At 46.1% G+C, this 22,324-nt stretch overlaps 2 protein-coding genes across 4 annotated transcripts; one reads left to right on the top strand and one right to left on the bottom strand.

The window, feature by feature from the left end:
* The first annotated feature begins 426 nt into the window (after positions 1–426).
* Il24 (interleukin 24) lies at positions 427–4,010 on the top strand. Its single transcript, XM_021175868.2, has 5 exons — positions 427–622; positions 1,346–1,408; positions 2,194–2,352; positions 2,769–2,843; positions 3,642–4,010. The coding sequence occupies exons 1-5, from the start codon at positions 458–460 to the stop codon at positions 3,723–3,725; spliced, it is 546 nt and encodes a 181-aa protein (XP_021031527.1). The 5' UTR covers positions 427–457; the 3' UTR covers positions 3,726–4,010.
* Positions 4,011–5,644: 1,634 nt separating this feature from the next.
* On the bottom strand, positions 5,645–20,756 carry Fcmr (Fc mu receptor). 3 transcript variants are annotated; one of them, XM_021167436.3, is made up of 8 exons: positions 20,711–20,756; positions 12,177–12,509; positions 11,403–11,534; positions 10,309–10,528; positions 8,592–8,743; positions 8,151–8,309; positions 7,981–8,039; positions 5,645–6,026 (listed from the first exon to the last, which is right to left on the bottom strand). In XM_021167436.3, the coding sequence occupies exons 1-8, from the start codon at positions 20,745–20,747 to the stop codon at positions 5,850–5,852; spliced, it is 1,269 nt and encodes a 422-aa protein (XP_021023095.1). In that variant the 5' UTR covers positions 20,748–20,756; the 3' UTR covers positions 5,645–5,849. The 3 variants fall into 3 exon arrangements, with proteins under 3 accessions (XP_021023095.1, XP_085685415.1, XP_085685428.1); XM_085829289.1 differs by having other exon boundaries at positions 5,645–6,030; positions 7,979–8,039; positions 20,711–20,747; XM_085829302.1 differs by having other exon boundaries at positions 7,981–8,033; positions 20,711–20,747.
* Positions 20,757–22,324: the final 1,568 nt, after the last annotated feature.

Genomic DNA, 22,324 nt, shown 5'->3' with positions numbered 1-22,324 from the left:
CAAAGAGGTAGTACCACCAGCAGCTATTGGATAGAAGGTGGGAGGACCCGTCCTCCACCCCACAGCACCCTTCGAGGTTTACAATATTCTTGCCTGGGATCTCACTTGTCCAAGTACCTTTTCTGTTGTTCAAACAGAACATCAGGCACTGAATAGCTTATAAAGAAAAGACGTTTGTCTCACAGTTCTGAAGGTAGGCGAGTATCAGGTGTGATGTTTGTTTGGTCCTATGGTAGTCTCAAAGCAGAGTGCATGGTATCATGTGGCAGGAAGGCACGGACAAAGCTGAGCTGAACTGGTTTTCACAAAGTACCCACTCCAATGCATACATTCATGGGTTTGTTTAAGAGGGCAGAGATCTGGTAACAGATCTGCGTGTAAGTTCCGAGTCAGAATTTGACTTCGGGGTAAAGCCTTCCTTTCTTCAGCAGGAGCACTGGCCCTTTCTTCAACACAGATGAGTTGGGGACTACAGATTCTCCCCTGCCTGAGCCTAATCCTTCTTCTTTGGAACCAAGTACCAGGGCTTCAGGGTCAAGAGTTCCGATTTGGGTCTTGCCAAGTGACCGGGGTGGTTCTCCCAGAACTGTGGGAGGCCTTCTGGACTATGAAGAACACTGTGGTGAGCGCTCACCTTGAACACTTTCCTGCTGGTTTCCCTCTTGGGGGAGGGTACTTTTTCAGGATTGTGGATCCCTTTCCAGCTTGTTTAATCAGTTTCCTACATAATAACCCTGTTCAGGAGGATCAATATGTCCCATGTCACACATGAGGAAATTGAAGCTCAGCCATCCATGGGCAGCCTCCAGTAAAGGCAGCAGAGCCCAAGGGGAGTAAAGGAGCCCCCATGTGGTGTAGCTTCATCCTGGATGAGCTCTGGATCTGAGTTCCAGGACCATGATGAGAGGCAGGGCTTTCAAGAGCCCTCTAAGAGCAAGAGGCAGCTCCCAAGTGCAGCTACCTTGCTTCATCTGCTTCACCCATGGACTATGGAGATGAGCCTGACTCTTCATAGCTCTTAAGGCTGAAAAGTTTATTTCCTTGGGTCACATATGACCAAAGGAAGCACAGGTCTCTTCCAACATCTATGGTCAGGGTCTAAGAACCCCAGGGGTTCATGTCCCCCATTGGGATGAGTAAGCACAGTAGTTTTCTGTAGCCTGGACCTGTACCCTTTCCCCAGGATCTAGCTCATTATGTCCCTTCCTGAGTCCTCCTCTGGTCCCTCCAGCCTCTGTAGTCCCACTGCTAGGATGGAGTTTGAAGTTGGGGATAGCATATTGGCAAAACTGGCTTCTATAAAGGTCCTTAACCTGGAGACATCTTTTTTTTTCTCTTCCCAAAGCAAACTCAGGATGACATCACAAGCGTCCGGCTGTTGAAGCCACAGGTTCTGCGGAACGTCTCGGTAATCAGAAGGGGATAGCTCTCTAAGAGGGGCTGATGGGAGTTGTTCCCTTCTGCTCTGATCCCTATACAGGGCAAGGCTGGGCATGAGACAAGGTGGTCTCTGTCTGGGCTTATTTCTCTGTGGGTATGAGGAGGGATGGAAATTGAAGTCTCTAACTACTATTTTCCACTGAGGCTGACACTTGCCAGCCATCTTTCTTTTGCTTTTGCTTCTGGAAACACAGTGAGCATCTACCAAAGTGAGCCTGCCTTTCACCTCTATCCTTTTCTCTTACGTGCTACTATCTTCTTACCATCTGTCTAGACAGTCTGTGAGCATGAACAGACTGATCCCTTTCTTCCAGGTGCCAAGTTTCAGGAGCAGAAAGAGTCAGGCAGTGCTTTCTGTGTTCAAGGGCACCAGGTTTCTTATTCCTCTCCTTCCAGTAAATTTCTTTCTAACTCTCAGCCCTGAAGTCAAAGTTCAAATGCTTTTCAGGATCCATCATTTTAGTGAGGCCATAGAGTAGAGAAGAAAGAGGCTTCTTATCACCTGGGTGGTGAGCCAGGAGTCCTGGGAGCCAGGCTAGTTGGCTGAGTTACTTTGGGTTGGTTCCTTCTGGGGTCTGGGTTCCTGCTGTGAATCACAAGCTGCTCCTCAAGACTCCTGTCATCTCTTCAGATCTATCCAGTACCATTATTTCCAAAGACACCCTGTCGTGTTTATTTTCCCTTGGGTGGTACATGGGTTTTCTCTTTAGGACCAGGATGGGGAAAGGCTTCAGTGGTCTGCTTCTTCCCCAGGATGCTGAGAGCTGTTACCTTGCCCACAGCCTGCTGAAGTTCTACTTGAACACTGTTTTCAAGAACTACCACAGCAAAATAGCCAAATTCAAGGTCTTGAGGTCATTCTCCACTCTGGCCAACAACTTCATAGTCATCATGTCACAACTACAGCCCAGTGTGAGTAGAGCATGGGTGGAGGCTGGGGACTGTGTGCTTGGGAATCTGCCTTCTATTTATCCAGTTCTGGCTTCTTTTCCCAACATAGAGTCCTAGATGTCATGGGCAAAGGTTATACAGGTTCAGGTCTGTGTCTACCCTGATCAGATAGGGAACCCTTGCAAGGGTACTCAACTTCTCTGGGCTTCAGTTTTTGTCATCTATAAAGTGGGGGATGACATTTCTACCTGTAGAGGTTGTTGTGAAGAAAGCTAACAGTCCTGGCACATACTGGGAATCTGGTTTGCTTGAGAGTGTGGGACTCCGATCAGTCCTTGCAGGAATATGAGAACCCTCCCATGTGCCACCAGGAAGAGCAGGAGAGGCTAACTTCCATTCTGATCTAACTTTAGGTTTTTTTTTCCCCTGATAAGCAGAAGGACAATTCCATGCTTCCCATTAGTGAGAGTGCACACCAGCGGTTTTTGCTGTTCCGCAGAGCATTCAAACAGGTAAGGCCAAGAGCTGGGAGTCTGCCTACCCAACAGAAACAGACTAGCTTGAACTGTCACAGAGGAGCACCCTAGAGACCTAATGCAGAACCGAATGTAGGTGCCTTCTTTGGGCTTGTCCCAGACCTACCTGGCCTGTAGTTTGTTTGTTTTACTGTTAGTTTTCAAGAGGAAATGCTATTCTATTTCCTTACAAGATAATTTCATGATTGAAGAACTTCTCTATGAGAAAGTTGTACAGGTCCCTGATGTCAGAATTGAGAAAGAAGGTTGACAACTCACCCTTAAACAGATCTGCAACATTTCTACAGTGTTCAAGTGGCCTCGTTTATGAAAAAGATATAGAAAATTATATTAAATTTCTCTAAATTAACACACCAAAGAAAAACCCAAACTTCAACCCTAGTGCCCTCACCCTCAAAGAAAACATCCTTGATTTTGAGCATTTGACAGAGGAACAGATGTATCTGTCTACAAATATGTGGTGGAGTATAAACTTGGGCTTATGTCAGCTCAGTGAGTTCCCCACATCTTTCCTAGCTGGTATCCAAGGTTCTTGTGTTCTAGGTACCATGTTCTTCTCTGTCCCTTTACCTACTACTCAGTAGCCTCTTTGTCCTCACCCTGAAAACAAATTCACATAGTTGAGGTATGAGTGATGGATGGATCCATCTCTCAGAGGCCATTCCACAGGTGATTCAGTTAATTCGGAGTCAGATCTATATCAGGCAAGCCAGGCTGGAAGGAAACGGATCTTATTGTTAACATACCTGACCCCCAACTCTCCATTTGCTGCAGTTGGATACAGAAGTCGCTTTGGTGAAAGCTTTTGGGGAAGTGGACATTCTCCTGACCTGGATGCAGAAATTCTACCATCTCTGACTGCCGATTGGATAACTTCCTCCTTTGTGCTCCATGCCATTTCAAGGTGTTGTGTACATCCCTGCTGTCCTCAGGGCACTTCAGACCCTTGGCCATGGACCCCGTTGTTGGCTCAGGCTTTTCCTCAGACCTCACTCTTCAGTCCAAATGACAGCCATAGATGACACCTTTGGATGCTCCGACTGACCCACAAAGTGGATTTGCATATTTATTACAGCCCTATTTAATTATTGTCACTTTCCCTGGAAACCGTATTTATTTGTAAGACCAGAAGTTCCATGAAAGCATCAGAATTTAGTGCCCCATGCCTCCTCCTCACTTCCTGTGATCTGGGTCAGCATGGGGGCAGTGGATGGTTGCTCAGTAAATATTTAAAATGGATTGGTTTTTAATTTTGTTGTCTGTCTTGAATTATTTGGGATGATGGTGGGATGTGAATCTAAACTTTGGTGCATGGAGATCATGAGGGGACAGAGTGCTGGGCTGGAAACGGAGGGTGCCGATTTGAGATTTTACTTATCTTTATGTGTATGGGTGTTTTGCCTGTATGTGTGTCTGTGTACTGCATGCATGACATGCAGTACCCTTGGAGGAGAGATGAGAATGTCAGAAGCCTTGGGACCAGAGTTAGAGGCAATTGCGAGCTGCTGTGTGGGTGCTGAGGACCTAACCCAGGTCTTCTGGAAAAACAGCCAGCACTCTTGACCTCTGAGGTTTTGCTCTAACACAGGACATTGGTTTGAAGAATAAATGATGAAAGCTACCATTTGGGCTGAAACAAAGATTCATACTCAACATTCCACCTTATCCCTGACTTCCCACCCACCACACTGCCTTGTTTCTCCAGGCACCCCTCTTTTTTTTTTGATTTTTAATATTTTTATTACATATTTTCCTCAATTACATTTCCAATGCTATCCCAAAAGTCCCCCATAGCGCCCCCCACTTCCCTACCCACCCATTCCCATTCTTTTGGCCCTGGCATTCCCCTATATTGAGGCATATAAAGTTTGCAAGTCCAATGGGCCTCTCTTTCCATTGATGGCCGACTAGGCCATCTTTCGATACATATGCAGCTAGAGACAAGAGCTCCGGGGTTCTGGTTAGTACATCATGTTGTTCCAACAATAGGGTTGCAGATCCCTTTAGCTCCTTGGGTACTTTCTCTAGCTTCTCCATTGGGAGCCGGCACCCCTCTTAAGATATGTTCTCTCCTTCTCTGTTTAATATGATGTGTCAGGCTGGTGATGACACTGTGCCCGGATACACGGTTCAGTCTGTGATGGTATTCCTTGTGAAGAGAGTAACTCAGTCTAGATAGCCACTCCATTCTATGTCTAGTGTGCAGGGAACTTTGGTTGTATATCAGGGAAAGACCTTTTTCTCAAAGGCAGGAGCTGGCATTCCCTTGCCTCAAGCTTGGGTTGAACTTTGCAGCTGGTGACAGTTTCAAGAGGTGTCTGACTACACCTTGCTATGTGTTGTCTGAAATTGGCAAGGGTTGGGTGATAGTCTGGGATGGCTAAAATAGTTCAAAGTTAAGGTACTAAGGTATAAGTAGACTACAAAGATTTCTAAAAGCAGATACTGGAGTCAGATTATTCCTACCAAGTGATGGGGGATTACAGTGAAGAGGACTCATGTGTGTGTGTGTATCACTAACACTAACAAAAGCTTAGTTCTAAAAATTTAGAATAAGTCATCATATCAAATAAGCTATCCTTGCCACGAGACTTGGGAAAGACAGAGCTCATTGTGTCCTTCGGATCGGGGCCTGGAAGTGTTGGCTATGCTTATAGTCTAGCCTGATGTCACATGAGCTAGGGTTAAGGCAGCAAAAACTATGTGACCAAAGATAGTGATGAAGCACCTGGCAGGTCCCATGGTCTCTTAGCTGGCACAGAAAGGACAGTTGGCATCATGACAAATGAATGTTCTGCACGTCTTATCCAGAACTCTCGCAAATGAATGCAGGGGGCTTCAATGGGGTGAAAAATTAGCCTGTAATTGATCATTCTCAAGGCATTCAGATAGTCAGGAGAGAGTCGAGTTAGGGTGTAGGACATACAAGGTGACAGGGATCCTATAGGGAAAACGTGCTAGATGTCAGCAAACAGGCAGAACTCATTGGCATGAAGATCTGGGCCCTGGGGCATAGCTAGGGAGATGAGATGGGCCAGGAATATTGATGTAATCATCTGAATCAGGGTCTTCCAGGTTGACAGCAGGCTGGTAGCCCAAGCTCACGTATTCACAGCTCATCTTCAGAGATGGGGCGTGGGTCCAAGGAGCTTCAAGTACCTGGGAACAACCAAAGGAGTGTCACTAGCTCTGACTGGGTGATTTTCTCATCTGTTGAAGTGGATTTCCACTGCAGGAAATGAAGGAGCAGGGGCAGAGTTGCTGAGCTTCCGACAGCAAAGGTGCAGGATTGGCTGAGCTCCATCAAGTGGGCCAGCCCTGGGGCTTTTCAGGGTACAGCCTCACTCTAAATAACTGGAAACCACTTCATTCTAACGTGGGCAGGACACACTTTGCATGGGGTTTAGACTGAAATCATAGGGCTGAGCAGTGTGAAGGAAATCCTCCTGTAGAAGGCTCCCCTTGGGGATAAAGGGATATGACTTGTTTGGGAAATATGCATCTTCTCAGGCAACCAGTTAGAGGCAGGGTGAATCATTTCTTGTACCTATGTAAGGACTTGGAGAGGCCATGACATGGGACAAGAGTGCATTCCAGCAAAGGGCGGGGTAGCGGAGGAAGACTGCAGACCATGTGGGCACGATGGAGCTTCTCTTCCCCAGTGAGACACTCCAAGACTTCCCCTTCATGGCAATTCTCAGAAGACCAGGCTACGTCAAGACTAACATGGCACAGGACTGTGATTCCCACAGAAGAATGCCACCACAGAGACTTCAATCAGTCATCTAAATGAAAGTTCTAAGAACTAGAAGGACAGTCCTCTGAATGCAGGAAGCATCCTTTGTAAGGGACGTCTACATTTTATAGTTTACCAACAGGAGAAAGAGCAGAAGGTTGCTTCAAAAACACATCTCCCGCTGAATGTCAACGTATTTGGTTTTAAAAAAAATGAAAAAAATTCACTATGAAGACTGAAATAAGCCATTGAGCATACATACTCTGTATATTTGATACACACACACACACACACACACGCACACACACTTATTGAGAGAATGAGACAGGGTTAGCTTTCAGCAGGAGGCAGCCCAGAAGAGGGTCTGTGTGAGCTTAGGGCAGACCCACAATAAATGGCTGGCTTTTGGGTGGAGCAGACAGGCTTACTGGACCATTCATTCCCAAGCCCAAGCCTTGAAGACTGGTTGTGTCTGTGTTTGGAGGGCAGGTGTAGGGGGCACATTCAAACAGCTGGAGGTGACTACAGGGCTAGGTAGCATTCTTCCCTTTTTATATGATCATTTAAACAGTATATTGCCAGCCAGGCATGACATGACTTCATGGCAGCTAATGGGAGGCAAGTACTAGTGAGATATGAGAATGCAGGGTCACGATCCTGAGGAAGCCATCATCTCTGTGTGTAGAAATAAGAACTTGGTTCTGGTGGCTGAGTACTAACCACGGACCAGGGAAGCTGCTTGGAGTTGTTGGAACAAAATGTCCCTGGATGACCTCATGGATTAATCCTCTTCTTCCTGTCCCTCTGGTTTGAACCCTGAGGGTTTGGGGTCTGTTGTATTTAATTAATTTCCACTAATTAACACATGCACATTTGATGCCCTTATCGGCACGTTTACTGACTACAAAGCCCAAATGTTTTAGACTTTGGGAATGCTTAAAGTTTGTTTTGGGGAACAAAATGATACCTGCTATGTTGAATGTCTGCATCTCTGCCCAGGCACTTTAGATAACGGGGTCATCTCTCTCTCTCTCTCTCTCTCTCTCTCTCTCTCTCTCTCTCTCTCTCTCTCTCTCTCTCTCTCTCTCTCTCTCTCGTCTGAAATGCCTCTCTCACAGAGGTAAAACTGAGTAGCTTCCACCCCATCTAGCTTTCTAGAAACCTAGCGTCCTTTTTTACACTGTAGTCGCTGCAGGGGTACCTTCCCTTCTAGAATAAAGACATACAACATCCATTTATCCGAAAAGAAATGCTTGCCAGGTAACTAAGATAACCACAGATTTTGCAGGGCCAGCCTTCGAGGGCTTCAACCTAGGGACTGGATACAACCAGTTGGGGGAGCCTGTCTGAACGCGGGCTGGGGTGGGCGGAGCTTACCTGCGGCGAGGCGGGGGACGCTGAGGCTGGGGCGTTGAGGAGGGGAGCCTCTGCTGGACCTATGAAACAGAAGAAAGCGGTGAGGGCCCGGCCTTTCCAAGCCTGGTCACCACCTGTCCCCGGTTTCCGGCTGGCCCCAGATTCCACGCCTCGCTAGTGTGTGCGCTCACCCACGCTGTCTGGTCCCCGTGCGCGCCGGGGGCAGGCGCTGTAGACGTTGTTCTGCGAGCGCGGCCTCTGCGGGCCATCCCGGCGCTGTGTAGGGAACGGGCGGGAAGCCCCCCGGCCTCGCCTCCTCATCGCCAGTCGGCCCGCACGTCTGGAGGAGGCTTCAGGAGGTCCCCAGGAAAAGAGAAGGGCATGGCATCAGACACCAGTGGCCACCTGCCTCTTTTCCCCCAGACTGAGGGAGGGCTATACACCTCTATGATGCCTGACAATGTTGTAGCCTGGACTTAGATGTCCAGGGTACAGAGCACAGGAGCAAGGGCAAAATATTTTTAGACTCCATTTCTCATCCCGGTTACCTGGGCATCCGAGCTAGATCTGAATGCTCTGGGCTCTTGTACTTCAGGTCTCCCAACCAAAGCCCAGATCCTCAGGTGGCTCACCTCTCCTCCTTTGAATGGCTCTTTTTACCACCAGTCCCAAAAGAACCAGCAAGAGAAAGCCCAGGAAGGTCGGAATCAGGATGTGAAATTCTGGGATGGGGATGTGAAGCCCTCGGTCTTCTCTCCCATAATGTGGGCCGTGGTGGAGTGTCCTTGGCCGTGGGAAAAAGGAGAGAGACAGAGAACTTAGATGAGGAAAGGAAATTTAAAGACTCACCCTTGAGTGGCCACCTTTCTTTAGGTGATTTCGAGTTGACCCATTGTTAACAGAATTTTCTCCATCATGCCCAAAGAGATTTGTTTATTGGGTCAGGAGTCTTTGGTTCAAATTCAAGTTCCTCATTTTACTGGTTTTGAGTGAGTTTTAATTCCCCTGAGTCGTATTTTGCTATAAATGAGTATCAGAAATGGACTTTGGACGAAACTGTTCTGACCAAAATCATAGGGGGTGGAAAGAATTGAAGACAGCTGGTCCATTGCAGGGTCTGATACGGCTTCTATTCCCACAGTTAGAAACCTTGGCATAGGCAGACTTGTATTAACCACACTTGGACATTGTGTGTCTTTATCACAGTTGACATCAAAGAAACATTTGTTAAGTGGATTTCTGAGATGGAAACTAAGAGTCCTGGTTTCATTGAAGCCACATAGATTTTATTGCCTCAGTTCCCTCACAGGATCCAAATGATAGCCTTTTTTTCTCTTTTGTATTTGCTCAGGCAAATTACTTGTGGGGTTTCACACACATTTGCTTTAATGCTGCCCCCTAGTGGTTCATTGAGGTCCGATATTTAGAACCAAGCTAAACAATAGTAACATTTGTCACAAAGTGTTAGCAGCATTAAGAAGGAAAGAAAAAAAAGTGAGAGTAATTTAATGCTTATTAATTAGTAAATACTTTTAATTACTTTAAATTAATTAAAGCCTTTTTCTCATTTAGTTATATATCACAACAGGCCTGAATGAATCTGTATGATAGAAAGACTTGAGTCTTTCTCTAAGATCAGAACTAGGGAGTTGCAAAGAATACTACATGTGGGAAAACTCTACTAACTAAGGTCAAAGTCCATCATGACTGGATAGCCTCTGGGCCTGGTGTAATATAAGAGACTTCCTTCATTAGTGGGGTTTCAAGGAGAAACCCCGCTGACCTTATCTGGGGAATTCTAAACCCACACTTATGTTTCTACCTGAGGAATGTCACGAAGCCTCAATGAGATTGCAGAATCAATTTTCTTTCTCCTGATAAATCTTGTTCAGTCAGAACCTAAGATTCCTAAAATGCTTCCCCATGCTAATGAGGTATTCCAGGTACCCTAAGCCCCCATCCAATGACCTTTGCCCATCTTGGATTTTCCTACTTTCAGTCCCTCAAAACTTTATAAGCCTTGAATCACCCTAAATAAAGTTGATCTGCCTCCTGATAGCTGGTCCCAGTGTGGTTAGTCACTGTATGTACTCACAGGGCTTCCGAATCCCCTCCCGTCTCGATGCCTCTGCTCCCACTGCCCTTGTGGACGGAATTGGCTGATGTCCATGAGGGCGGGGAGACCCACAACAACAAAGTATATTCTTTGATGATAAGACTAATGCATTTATACAGAACACTCAAAAGCAGAGCATTTCTCAGAGGGTTTCTGGAGACAAAGCTGAGAAGGATGCAGGATGACTTCAGGGCTCTTAGTACACAGGCACTAAACATAGAAGCCCTTCTTACCTTTGCTCATGAAGTCTGGTGTGGTGGCTGTAGCTGGCCTCTAGGGGCCTGATTGCTTGCTGAGTGGAAGTCTTTGAGGCTGTGGTAGCTGGCAGGAGCGCCGGGGACTTGGTAGCTGACACAGAAAATGCTCTGTAAACTCTGGGATGTTGGGTTACTGGAGCGATGCTGGAGGGCTGGTGAACCAGAGGGGACTCAGTCTTTGGAGTTGGTGTGGTAACTTCAAGAGGGAAGGGAAAGCTTACATCAGTGGGAGATATGCTGTGCTCTCCAGTCTCCAGGAGAAGTGGGTCTCTTCTTCCACCCACAATCACTTCTCCCCTTTTGCCCATACACACCACTGGCCCTTTCTTCAACACAGATGAGTTGGGGACTACAGATTCTCCCCTGCCTGAGCCTAATCCTTCTTCTTTGGAACCAAGTACCAGGGCTTCAGGGTCAAGAGTTCCGATTTGGGTCTTGCCAAGTGACTGGGGTGGTGACCAGGGTAGTCCTTGTGGCCACAAATGTCTTCCCTGACCTCACAGGCTTACTGTCTTCTGGACATGGGGAGTACCTTGCTCTTCTGTGCTCATATATTCTTCCCAATTTCATCCTAGTCAGTCACACTCATGGATCTAAGATCTGCCCAGTTACACTGTTTCTTTTGACCCCAGCAAGGTCTCCTAGTGCAACAATGTTCAATTTAACGTATCTAACTCACCAGTATATGTTAAGATGCACAGGAATGTTAGTACAAATAGTCATCTTTTAATTGCTAAATAGAGTTGTTAAAACCACTAATTACCAGCAGGTAGAAGACATGCCTGCAGGTAGCAGGAAGCATAATGACCTCCAATTGGCAAATGTCTGCCCAGTCTTGGTTTCTAGTCATTCAAATAGGACCTGGGGTTTGTGAAATGGGCACTTTGTTACTTGTATGCCACCTGGTGGTGGTATGTGACTCCTCCAACTAGCGCCTGGCCTCTTAGCTGTCAGATGAAGGTCCTTCCCAAGGACAAAGCATGGGAAAGTCCCTTCAGCTATGCTAACTGCCTTATGAATTGAACAAAACAAGTCTCCCTCTTCTCCCGCTCTTGACTTGATAGACTCACCTTTGGCTATGACTCCAGAAGAGCTGGCATGTTCACTCCTGTGGAGCCAGGGCATCTGATGCTGCAGAAATCTGTGCAACCATCTTGGCGGCTCAGAGGTCCATTCATCTTCCCAGAATGGTTCTGGGTATTCTATTGGAGGCAAGGGGATGCGTTGGTGATCATCAGGGAAGAGATAGGACTGGAGGGTCAAGTAAGAGCTGACTCAGCCAAGGCCATGAGGAGATGAGAATGGTCCACAGAAACAACAAGAAAGGAACAGGCATAGAGCCTCCCTGAATGCTGGCCTTTCCCACCAGCATATCCAGCGCTCTCTATAAAGCCATTGGACTGTTGGGGGTTATACATTGCTGAAACAGTCATGCACATGTTAGGATGTCATTGAAAAGTCAGAGTTAAGAAGAAATGTAGAACCAGACCGTATAGTAACACATTTGGCTTGATCATTGTTTCTCAGTCTTATCCACCCAAGACGTACTAATCACATACATAATAATTACATAGGACATGCGTGGTTCCTCTGATGGTTTCCTCATCCTCAAAACCTCTCCTCTGTCTAAGGTCTACCTTTCCATTCATGCCCTGGGTAGAATGGGCAACATACAACATCTGTCTTACTCCTTTCATCTCCTGTGGCTAGAAGGTTCTAGATGTGGTGTCGGTCAACTGTGAAGTTAAGCTGTGTCATTCTGTGTTAATAATGGGCTGGCTAATATGGCAATAGTATGGGGTGGTTACAGTTTAGATGCTGGTCTCAGTTTTCTAAACACCTACCATTATGGACATTGAGGGTGATTTTCTGGGTCTTGCCTCTGCCTGTGTTCATGCCCATACCACAGGCATAGATTCCATTGTCATTTTCTGTCAGCTGTGTCATCTCCACTAGGAATAGCTTCTTATCCAAGCATGGCTTCAGTGTGACTCGCCTTTTGTATTCCTTCTTGACAAAGTTGTTGGACACCACAGTAGAGCATATCCTAGGGTTGGCCATCTGCCGACACAGATACATCCTCACATGTAGTTGAGGGAGCGGGCATTCGATGATAATGGATCCACCCCACTCTACATCCAGCTGTACTTCTGGGAGGACTCTCAGGGCCCCAGACACTGCGAAGAGAAGAAATTAATGCAGAAGCCCTATTCTCAGATGTGTCTCTACTTCAGCCATACCTCCCCCTCACACTTCTCTCCAAACCTAGTGCTGACCCCAGACCACCCCCACATTAACCCCCAGATCTAGCCATGCCCTGTCACCAGCCCATCCTCAGCCCTACAGAGTTTTCTTTTGATTTATGCTCAGATCCTTCATTCTCATTCAGGCTTACTCTGTGCCCACCCCATGTCCTTAGCCTCAGCCTCATAATTAAACCTGAGCCTGTAAGGACCTAGACACAACTACAATGCCTACTCCAAAGAGAAATGAGATGCCAGGAATGACCCCCAGTGGCACATAACCCTCTGAGGGACTAAAGTCTGAGGGTGAGAAAGGTGACCCATTCTTACAGCACATTGTCCTTCTGGATTCTTCTTTTCTCAATTCTGTTCATCTACCCAATCCTCCTTTCAACTCTACTAAACCATTCAACAAATACACATTTGATACCTTTCCTGGGTGCTCCTTCTCATACAGTAAGTCATGTGGTAAATTATACCAACAGACAGCTACTCCAGTACAATGTAATAGATGTCTTGAGAGAGATAGCTCAGGGCTCCCTGACAGCAGCAAGCAGGGACACCTGACTCAGGCCACTGAGGGGATGATGTCCTGGGAGGATGGCTTTTGAGAGAAGCGGTGTCCAACGCTCTACCCTGAAAGAATGGGCATGGAGGGCGACTGAGAAGGTGATGCTGGTCACTAGTGTAGAGAACTCATGGAAGGGCAATCAGGGTGTGCCTGAGTGTGAGCATACATGCATGGGTGTGAACATACATATGCCTAGGAGAGAAATAGAACAGGCAGGAGTGGAGGTTGTGGGTCACAAGTTCCTGACATTAAAAAGCAAGAAAAGGGAAGTGTAACCCTTCCCACTCTATCAGAGGGTCAAGCCACAGATGGCAATCTAGGTGGGTCCCAGCAAGTGCCTCCATATACCGAGAAGAAGGCTGTCTTAGTTGCTTTTCTATTGCTGTGACAAAACACCAGGACCAAGGCGACTTATAAAAGAGAGCATTTAATTTGGGGGCTCATGGTTTCAGAGGGTTAGAGTTCATGACCACTGTGGTGAGAGGCATGGCAGCAGGCAAGCAGGTGTGGTGTTGAAGCAGTAGCTAAGAGCTTATATCTTGATCCGAGAGAGAGAGAGAGAGAGAGAGAGAGAGAGAGAGAGAGAGAGAGAGAGAGAGCACTGAAGTGATGTGGAGTTTTGAAACCTCAAAACCCACTCCCAGTGATACACCTACTCTAACAAGGCAATCTCCCCTAATCCTTCCCAAGCAATTCCACCAAGTGAGAGCCAAGCATTCAAACATGAATGAATGGGGGCCATTCTCATTCCTACCATCACAAAGGTGATAGTATAAAGTGTGTGTTTGTAGTGTCAAGCATGTGTGTGTTTAGCTGGGCCTGGAGACCTAAGGTGGAGATGAAAAAGGCCTTTCAGGTAACAAGAACAGATTGCATCGAGATAAGGATGTGAGAGAACGTGGCCGGGAAATCTGCTGGCTTATCGATGTTTATCTACAAATGGTACATTCTGAATAGCTTCAATGAGCTTAGTTATATGAGAGTTAAAACATTAGAATATTGATGGGTTTAGGGCATCTAGATTAGGATATTTCTGGTAGAGGGAAGTATTGAAGGGTAGAGAGGTGGAAACAAATGGGCTAGAGATGGGGGTTAGGTGACGGTGCAGAGGAGTTGGAGAATAGCCACAGGAAGTGTTGAGCTCTAAAAGTGAAGGTATGCTAACAAGCTGGAGGGAGAAAGAGGCAGAGGGCACAGCCAGATGTACATGGTCTGCCAAGGAACCTTGCATTTGATACACAAAGCTCAGTACTGCTTAAAACTGCTGCCAACAGAACTCACAAGATGGCTTCATGCCTGGACCCAGGCAATGGAAAGGTGACACATTCACAAAGTTCCAGCCAGCCAAGGCTCAAGACCTGATCCAGAGGTTGGGGGAATCTCAAAAATGACCAGATTCCTGGACAAACCAAACCAACTAGCTCTCTTTAGAGTCTATGGTAGCATCTATGACTAGGATTACAAAAACAGACTTCCAAGACAGAGGAAAGTAGGTAGGATTCGTAGTTTAGAAGTTTGAAATGCTGGGTCAGTCATTGAGGGCTCACTGATGCCTATGAATTGTCTTGTCCTTGGGCATGGTGGCTCCCTCTGTCTAGGCTGGTGTAGGGACCTGCTTTTTAAAGACACACCCCAGATGTAATTCCTGGCATCTTAAAAGTGGTTCTTGGGGAAAAGGGGGAGGGGGAGAAGGTATCTAAAGGAACCCACTGATTTGATACTAATATTATATAGGCAATGAAGTGATCTCTAGTTTGTAACCTCTAATTTGGTGACTGAATTGTAGAAATAGTAGAAAAGAGGAAAGCTGTAGTTTGAAAAGTCACTGTTGATATATAGTTGGATGAAAACGCATGATTGAGATGATAGCATCCTATATCCTTTTCACAGTGCAAAAGAAGAAATAAGGCAGGGCCTTGAGGGCTGAGGACATACTGGAGATTTTCTAGGTGGGAGTGGGATTCAACCCAATTTGAAACAGAATGCTTGGAACAAAAAGTGGGAAGCACTTGGCTTGAGATTTGTATGTTGATTAAAGAGCTATAGTTTATGGGCGTGTGTTTGTGGGTCAGGCATTCTCCTTAACTGAACCTGCAGTTCACTCATTCACCAGCAATCCTGGGCCTTCTCTTGTCCCCTCCTTCCCAGCTCTGGGCTCACAGGTGTGCGGCACTGACTCTAGCTTTTTATGCAGATGCTGTGGCTCTCAACTCAGGTTCTCATGCTTTTGTGGCAAGCATTTTACCTACCTATCCAGTCCCTGAGTGTAATGTTGTTTTAAATTCCTTTTAAAAGGACAAGAGGGCTGGTGAGATGGCTCAGCAGGTAAAGGCATTGCTAACAATCCTGGTAGTTTCAGTGTGAGTCCTAGTGCCCATGTAATGGAAAAAAACATCTCCTTGAGATTAAAGGACAAATCCTTCAGGTTGTCCTCTGGCCTCTATATGCATGCCCTGGCACATGGCCCAGAAAAAACAAACTAACAGATGACAAGCAAACAAATAATGTAAAAATATTTAAAAGCACGAGAACATTCCACTTAGCATCCCATTTCTATCTACAGCAACCTGCACGTGGACAGGCCCGGCACCTGCCATCGGTTCTGCCCCAGGAGAAGGTTCTAATTCATTTCACAGGGCATTCCCTCAGCTGAAACCCAAGTCTGGCCTTCTTTGGTTTAGAATGTCTGTCTGCAATGGCACCCATCCCCCTTTCTGCTGTATCATTGACTTCTCGCTCTCTTCAGTCCGGCAGTAGTTCATGCACAGACCTTGATGCTGGCACCTTTAAAACCCTCAGATGATGTCTGCATCTCCTCCAGTCTTTTCTATGTGCTTTCTCAAATGCCTCATCCAATTCGTATCTATCCCTTCCATTTCTCTTTGATCAACTTCAACCAGAATTTTGTCTCTAAACGTCCACCTAAACTGTTCTCATCTGGGTCAACACAGCTGTCCTGGTTGCTGTCTCTGGTGGTCACTTACTTGTTGTCATCTCTGGCAGTATTTGACCTACCTGAGTTCTCCTTCCTAGGACCACTTTTTGTGCACCGCCTGAGTGCCACACTGTCATAGCTGTTCCTGTGTTAGCTCCTCTCTTACTCATCTCCATCTCCCTCTCAGTGCTGGGCTTACACGGAGCTTGGTACCTGACTGATTCTTTGTGTGTGTTCTCTCTTCTTTCTACACTAGGACCTTTTTATTTTTCATTTACTCTAGGACCTTTTACATACAGATGCTGATGGGTTAGATTTCAACTAAACACATGCGTGTTTCTAGTCTTGTCTTTACAGCGCTAAACTGGCTCTGGTCTTTCGACTCCATTGTATATTTAAGATAATATCTAATAACATCAAGAAAAGAACACCTCATCTCTCTTTCTAAACTTGCCTGCTTGCAAAAGAAGTTTGTATTTTAGGAAATAACACTATCATCCAAGTGCAGGAGACCAAACTCATCCTCATGGTAATGAATCAAGATTAAATTTTGTGAGGTCCAGGGAGATGGTTCAGGGGGTAAAACCTCTAGCTTGACAATCCTGGTTCAGGTTTTGGAACCCTTGTACAATGCAGATAAGTGACTGCAATCTCCTCACTCTTGTGGTAAGATAGGAGGTGGAGAGAAGAGAATTGCCTGGGAGTGCATAGGTCAGCTTAAATTATGTAGCACAGCAGCAGAAACAATGAGAGAGACGCCACCTAAAGTAGGTAGAAGCTGTGTCGTGACTCCCCAAAGTTATCCTCTGGTCCCTACCCATTTTATTGTGTGCTGTGGTGTGCACACAATAGCAATTTTAAAAGAATAAGCCTCTCTCTCTCTCTCTCTCTCTCTCCTTCTCTCTCTGGTAAGTCACAATGTGTATATACATTCTTTTTAGTAATCTAGGTAAATTTGAAGCCCACACCCTCTGATTCTGCCTTGCATCATGAGGGACCTTCCCACAGGGCTCCTCCATTCAGTATGGTCTATAATTCTACTGAGCACTAGGGACAGGCCTACCCCAATATTTGTAGGCCTGAGGGCAGTATTAGTAATCAAAGGCCAGCATATCATACATGTAATCATTCAAAGATATTATCAGGGGTAGGGACATGGCTCAGCTGCTACAGTGCACACACAGAAATCTGAGCTCAGGCCCATGTAACCAGGCCTGGTGGCCCATGCCTTTAATTCTAGCTTTTGAGATCCTCTGCTAGAGGGTCAGGAAGTCAAAGCCATCTTCATCTAAATAGCTCATTAGAGGCCAGCCCAGGATACAGGAAACCCTGTCTTAAGAACACAAGACTAACAATAAACCATTAATGAGAATATTTAGAATATTCTTTGTTAGAATAAACTGTTAATTAGAATATTGTATGTTTATATCATGATAAATCCATATATTCCTTCTCTGTTGCTTATGTCCCATGTGGTTCCCTCACCAGGCAGGCACCATTTGGCACCTACAGCTTTCCTCGGTGATGTGATTTTCCCACATTCCTGGAGCCTCCAATACCCTGGAGTCTCCACTGCTTCTCTTTCACACCCACACAGCTACCCTCTCAGGATCTTGGTACAGAAAAGCCAACCCTGCCACACTTTGTCTAGCCTCAGAGGCTGTTGAGAACCTTGGTGTTGGCCTTCAATGACCGTTCACTCTTAGGTTTTGTACATCTGCAAGGGCAGCTGTGTGTGCACAGTGCCAAGTTCTATTACAAGCTCGAGATGTAATGTGGCCCCTTGGACCACAGCTAGAACAGGATCTGTGTTTCTTTGAGGAGAATCCTGAGAAAACACTTCCCGAGGTAGCAATCTCCTAGCATCATGCCTGAAGATTCTCTCTCCTTAAGCTCTCTCCTTTCCAATGAAAGTTTGTCAAAAAAGTTTGCATTGCTACACTCTCTAGTTTGGGAGGTGGAATATTGTGCTCAATGCATCATTCCTGTTGTGCCATGGCAAAGTCTGAGGCTTCTCCTTGTGTTGGCCAGTTTATGTCAATTTGACACAAACTAAAGTCTAAGAAAAGGGAACCTCAATTTTAAAAAAACGCCTCCTATAAGAAAGCAGGCTGAGGCTGGGCAGTGGTGGCGCACACCTTTAATCCCAGCACTTGGGAGGCAGAGGCAGGTGGATTTCTGTAGGCCAGCCTGGTCTATAGACTGAGTTCCAGGACAGCCGGGACTATTCCGAGAAACTCTGTCTCAAAAAAAAAAAAACAAAAAAACCCAAAACAACAACAACAACAAAAAACCCCCAAAAACACCAAAAAAAAAAAAAAAAGAAGAAAGAAAAGAAAAAAAAAACCCACCACCACCACCAACAACAACAACAAAAAAAGCAGGCTGAGCAAACCATGAAGAGCAAGTCAGTAAGCAGCTCCTCCCCACAGCCTCTGCATCAGCTCCTGCCTCCGGGTTCTTTGATGATGGACAGTGATATGGAAGGGCAAGCAAAATAAACTTTTCCCTCCCCAACTTGCTTTTTGGTCATGGCATTGCATTGCAGCAAACTAACTCTAATGAAGACATTCCTTAACTGCACTTAACTCTTTAAGAATCATATAGCTGATTTGTCTGGACCCATTTGGTCGGCTCTATTTGTAGCTTTAGCTGAGTTCGAGCTCCTTTCTTTGCCAAGCAGCCCATTTCCCACACACTTGTGTTCTCTCTCACTGTAAATCTGGGTAAACGCTGTGAGCAGTAACCACGCCATGGCTTGAATGTTATACCACATTTACATTTCCTCTGTCAAACAACTTCAGGACACCATCAGAACACAGCCAGATTCTGTATACCGTGAACAACAAATGATTCCTGCCCTAATTTCTGATAGAATCTTGTTCTCCTGTGAGCAGTATTTATTTATTTATTTATTTATTTATTTACTGATTTATTTATTTTGTTCTGGTCCTTTGTGCTTTCACCAGCATGATCCAATTAACCTCTTCTTATAACATCCTCGACCTTCTCTAGATCACCCACACATCTCAGAATTCCTCCTGAAGATTAGTTCTGAAGGCCTATTAACCACAAGGTCAGATTTCTCACAACAGTAACCTCACTTCTAGTTATCAATTTACTCTATTTGTTACTTTTCTCTCATTATTGCAACAAAATACATGACGAAAAGAAAGTTCAGTGGGGAGCGGGGGAGGTGTATTTGTGCTCACAGTTTTGAGACCAACGGTTCTCAACTTATGGGTAATGACCCCTTTAGAGTACAGGGGTCACCTAAGGCTATCAGAGAACACAGATGTTTCCATTACAATTTATATCACGAGCAACACTGCAGCTATGAAGTAGCGGTGAAAATAATTCTATGACTGGGGGCCACTACAACGTGAGGAGCTGTATGAAAGGGCCGCTGCTTTAGGAAGGCTGAGAACTGCTCTACTAGACCAGCATGGCATGGAAGCTATGGTAGCAGAAGCATGAAGCTGCCTGATTATATCTCAGGGTGGGCTGGTGGGGTGGTCAACAAATGGGAGGAAGGTGAACTCAGTCCTCTGCAGCCTTTCTCTTTCTTCTCTTTTTATTCTGTTCGTGACCTCGGCCCACGGGATAGTACCATCCACAGGCAAGGTGGGTCTTCTCCCCTTGCTGAATTCTTTCTGGAAAGGACCTTGCAATTACATCCAGAAGTAAGCTTGACTAACACCTCAGCATTTCTCAATCTAGTCAAATCCTCAGCAAAGCTTAATTATCACAAGACAGGCATTGCTGACAAACTAAATAAGCTGAGCACACTGAGCCGAAATAGGACATGACTGTGGCTGGAGTTCAGAAGGTGCTTGGGAATAATGACTGTGAGAGATAGGTAGGTTTGCCATGACCTGCAAAGAGCCAGTTAATGGTAAACTGGGAGGAATGACAGTAACAGGGACGGTAAGCAGGGACAGCCTGAGGGAGGGTGTAGGAGGGGGAATTTGTAGCATTAGTACCAAGAAGAGGTCTATTTCTCTGGAAGAAGGTCTGTGGGAGCATGATAAGCTCAGATTCTAAGGGAGGAGAGTGTGTTTTAATTAGTAGATAGTGGGAGCCATGGAATGACGTTATAATCTTAGAGACGCTTAAGACAAATGGAGTAACTGGCTTGTATGGCAACCAGGGAAGTATATTAGGCAAGGCATTAGGCGCGTGTATCCCAGATCTTGGTGGTCATTCAAGCAGATTGCTGGGTAGGTGGCTGTAAGCTGAGATAAGAAGCTTAGGGAATAGTTTAGGGAGACTTCATTTGAAAGTTTCCAATTCCAGACTGAAGAAGAAAGATCTAGAGGAGAAATACATACAAGAAGAACAAACCTTGGAGACATACATTTTAAGATCCCCAAAAAGTGAGTTTTTAAGATATGTGACACGTTCAACCCTTAAAAATCTAACAGCTGTCTAGGGTGGAAGTCTGGAAGCATGCTGCAGAAGTGGGGAGTGGCCAGCATCCACCTCACAGGTCTCCACCCTTCTTCTCTGTGCCCCGGCGGCCACTGCAACTCTCCAGGAGCATCAGGGCCAGAGATGGCTGTCAACCGATTACCTCTGGCTAATTCAAACCTGGTAGTTAAGTCTGAAGTGTTTCCTCAGAGCACTCACCTGGCAGGAAGTAAAGTAACCAAAGCCAAAGGTCCATGGTTCCCTGGAGGCCCTGGAGTGAGGCTGACACACACCGATCACCTGGGAGCCTTCTACAACTGGGTGCTTGAAAGCTATGCTGGACCTCTTTGAGTGGCAAGGGCTTAAAATGAGGAAATGATAATCTGTTTTGTTTGCTAGCTAGTCTTTGTCTAAAAAAGAAAACACCAGCGAACCATAGCGGAAATCAAGAATTGAGAAAACACGTACTGCATAAAAATGAGTGAGCAGGTCCAAGCTCTCAGCCTGAGCAGCTGCCAGGCCTTGCCTCCTCTTCTCAAAGGGACCTCCCAGGATTCATAGGTGCTGATTGACTTCTGAGCTAGAGGCATTTGTTGTTTCTCCATCCTCAGGACAACACAAGCTCATCACCAAGCTCATCTCTCACAACAACAAAGCCTTTGTGGACCAAAGTTAGGCTTTGAAAGTCACCTGGGTTTTTTTTGTTTTTGTTTTTGTTTTTTTGTTTTTGTTTTTTTCGAGACAGGGTTTCTCTGTGTAGCCCTGGCTGTCCTGGAACTCACTCTGTAACTCCTCCCATGAGTACTTGTGAACACCTACTATTTATAGTGATATTGGCCATGGATTTTGTGCAGTCTACTGCTTTTGTCTGAACTACATTTATCTAGAAAACAGATGAAGGTGAGACACATAGCCTCTGGCACTCCAATATGCACACTATCATTCCTGAGGTCTTAGGCACAGCTTGCTCAGGGCCTCAGTTAATCTTCAGGCCTCATTCTCTTACAGTGGTATCCAAAAGGGGCTTCCCTCTGGCAGAGGCACAAGCCACTGTCTAATAAGCAGAAGACAATGCTAAGAGTCAGGTGTGACACGTCACATAGCAACTCTGCCCTTAGGGTTGGCAGTCTGGTCCAGCCATTTTTCAAGACACCCAGTGGCGAGGGTGAGTGAGGCTCACTGATGGAGAGTAGAGAAGTGGAGAATAAGGAAAACAATTTCAGGCTTCAGACAAAATGATTTGTCCAGGCTTGACTTTGTTCGCCTTGGGCAAGCTTCGCTGAGCCTGTGTTCTCATTGGTCACTTGGGTACGGTCACTGTCTTGTCTGGTGCACAGTAGAGATCACTGATGTAGAAATGCTATAAAAGCCCTTTACCATGGGCTATTTGGCTTTATGGTCTTTCAGGTGTGCAAAGCTGTAACTTATCGGAGGATTCCCAGGTTTTCCTTGGGTCGGGGGTTTCATTCGCCAATGGTACCCCTAGTCTAGGCTTCCTAGTCACTTTTGTCCACACTATTTTAGGCTCATCGGTGGCTGGCTGCCTGCACACCACTCCCTCCTCACGCCTACACACCAGATTGGTCACATGCTCTCCAAAACAGAACAGAATGATGTCCTCAGCCCTGGAGGTTGAGTGTGAGCCCAGAGCAGGTGCAGAGGAAGAGGAAAGAGGAAATGTGTGGGTGCAGGCTGCTTTCCCTGCTCTGCCCAGCCCTGCCCTTCTCTCTCCAGGTCTCTACTAGCTCAGAGCAACGGGCATGAGATGTCCTCCAGTCAACAAATAGGCCAAGAGGACAGAGGGCAGTCTCTGCCTCCTGGTTAGAGTGGCTG

The sequence above is a fragment of the Mus caroli genome, unplaced genomic scaffold, assembly GCF_978045245.1.
Source record: "Mus caroli unplaced genomic scaffold, Mus_caroli_1 scaffold_1, whole genome shotgun sequence".
NCBI lineage: Eukaryota > Metazoa > Chordata > Mammalia > Rodentia > Muridae > Mus > Mus caroli.
The sequence above is the reverse complement of the archived record's forward strand: the minus strand, read 5'-3'. Positions and strand labels throughout refer to the sequence as shown.

What these genes read in the sequence shown, in the direction of transcription:
- Il24 (XM_021175868.2), top strand. Translation starts at nt 458, where the DNA reads ATGAGTTGGGGACTACAGATTCTCCCCTGCCTGAGCCTAATCCTTCTT. An exon ending in GGACTATGAAGAACACTGTG is followed by an intron (nt 623 to 1,345) that starts GTGAGCGCTCAC and finishes CTCTTCCCAAAG; the next exon opens with CAAACTCAGGATGACATCAC. An exon ending in TGTCACAACTACAGCCCAGT is followed by an intron (nt 2,353 to 2,768) that starts GTGAGTAGAGCA and finishes CCTGATAAGCAG; the next exon opens with AAGGACAATTCCATGCTTCC.
- Fcmr (XM_085829289.1), bottom strand. Translation starts at nt 20,747, where the DNA reads ATGGACCTTTGGCTTTGGTTACTTTACTTCCTGCCAG. An exon ending in TTCTGGAGTCATAGCCAAAG is followed by an intron (nt 10,529 to 11,402) that starts GTGAGTCTATCA and finishes TCCCTCTTGAAG; the next exon opens with TTACCACACCAACTCCAAAG. An exon ending in TCCCCCGCCTCGCCGCAGGT is followed by an intron (nt 6,031 to 7,978) that starts AAGCTCCGCCCA and finishes CTTTGGTTGTTC; the next exon opens with CCAGGTACTTGAAGCTCCTT.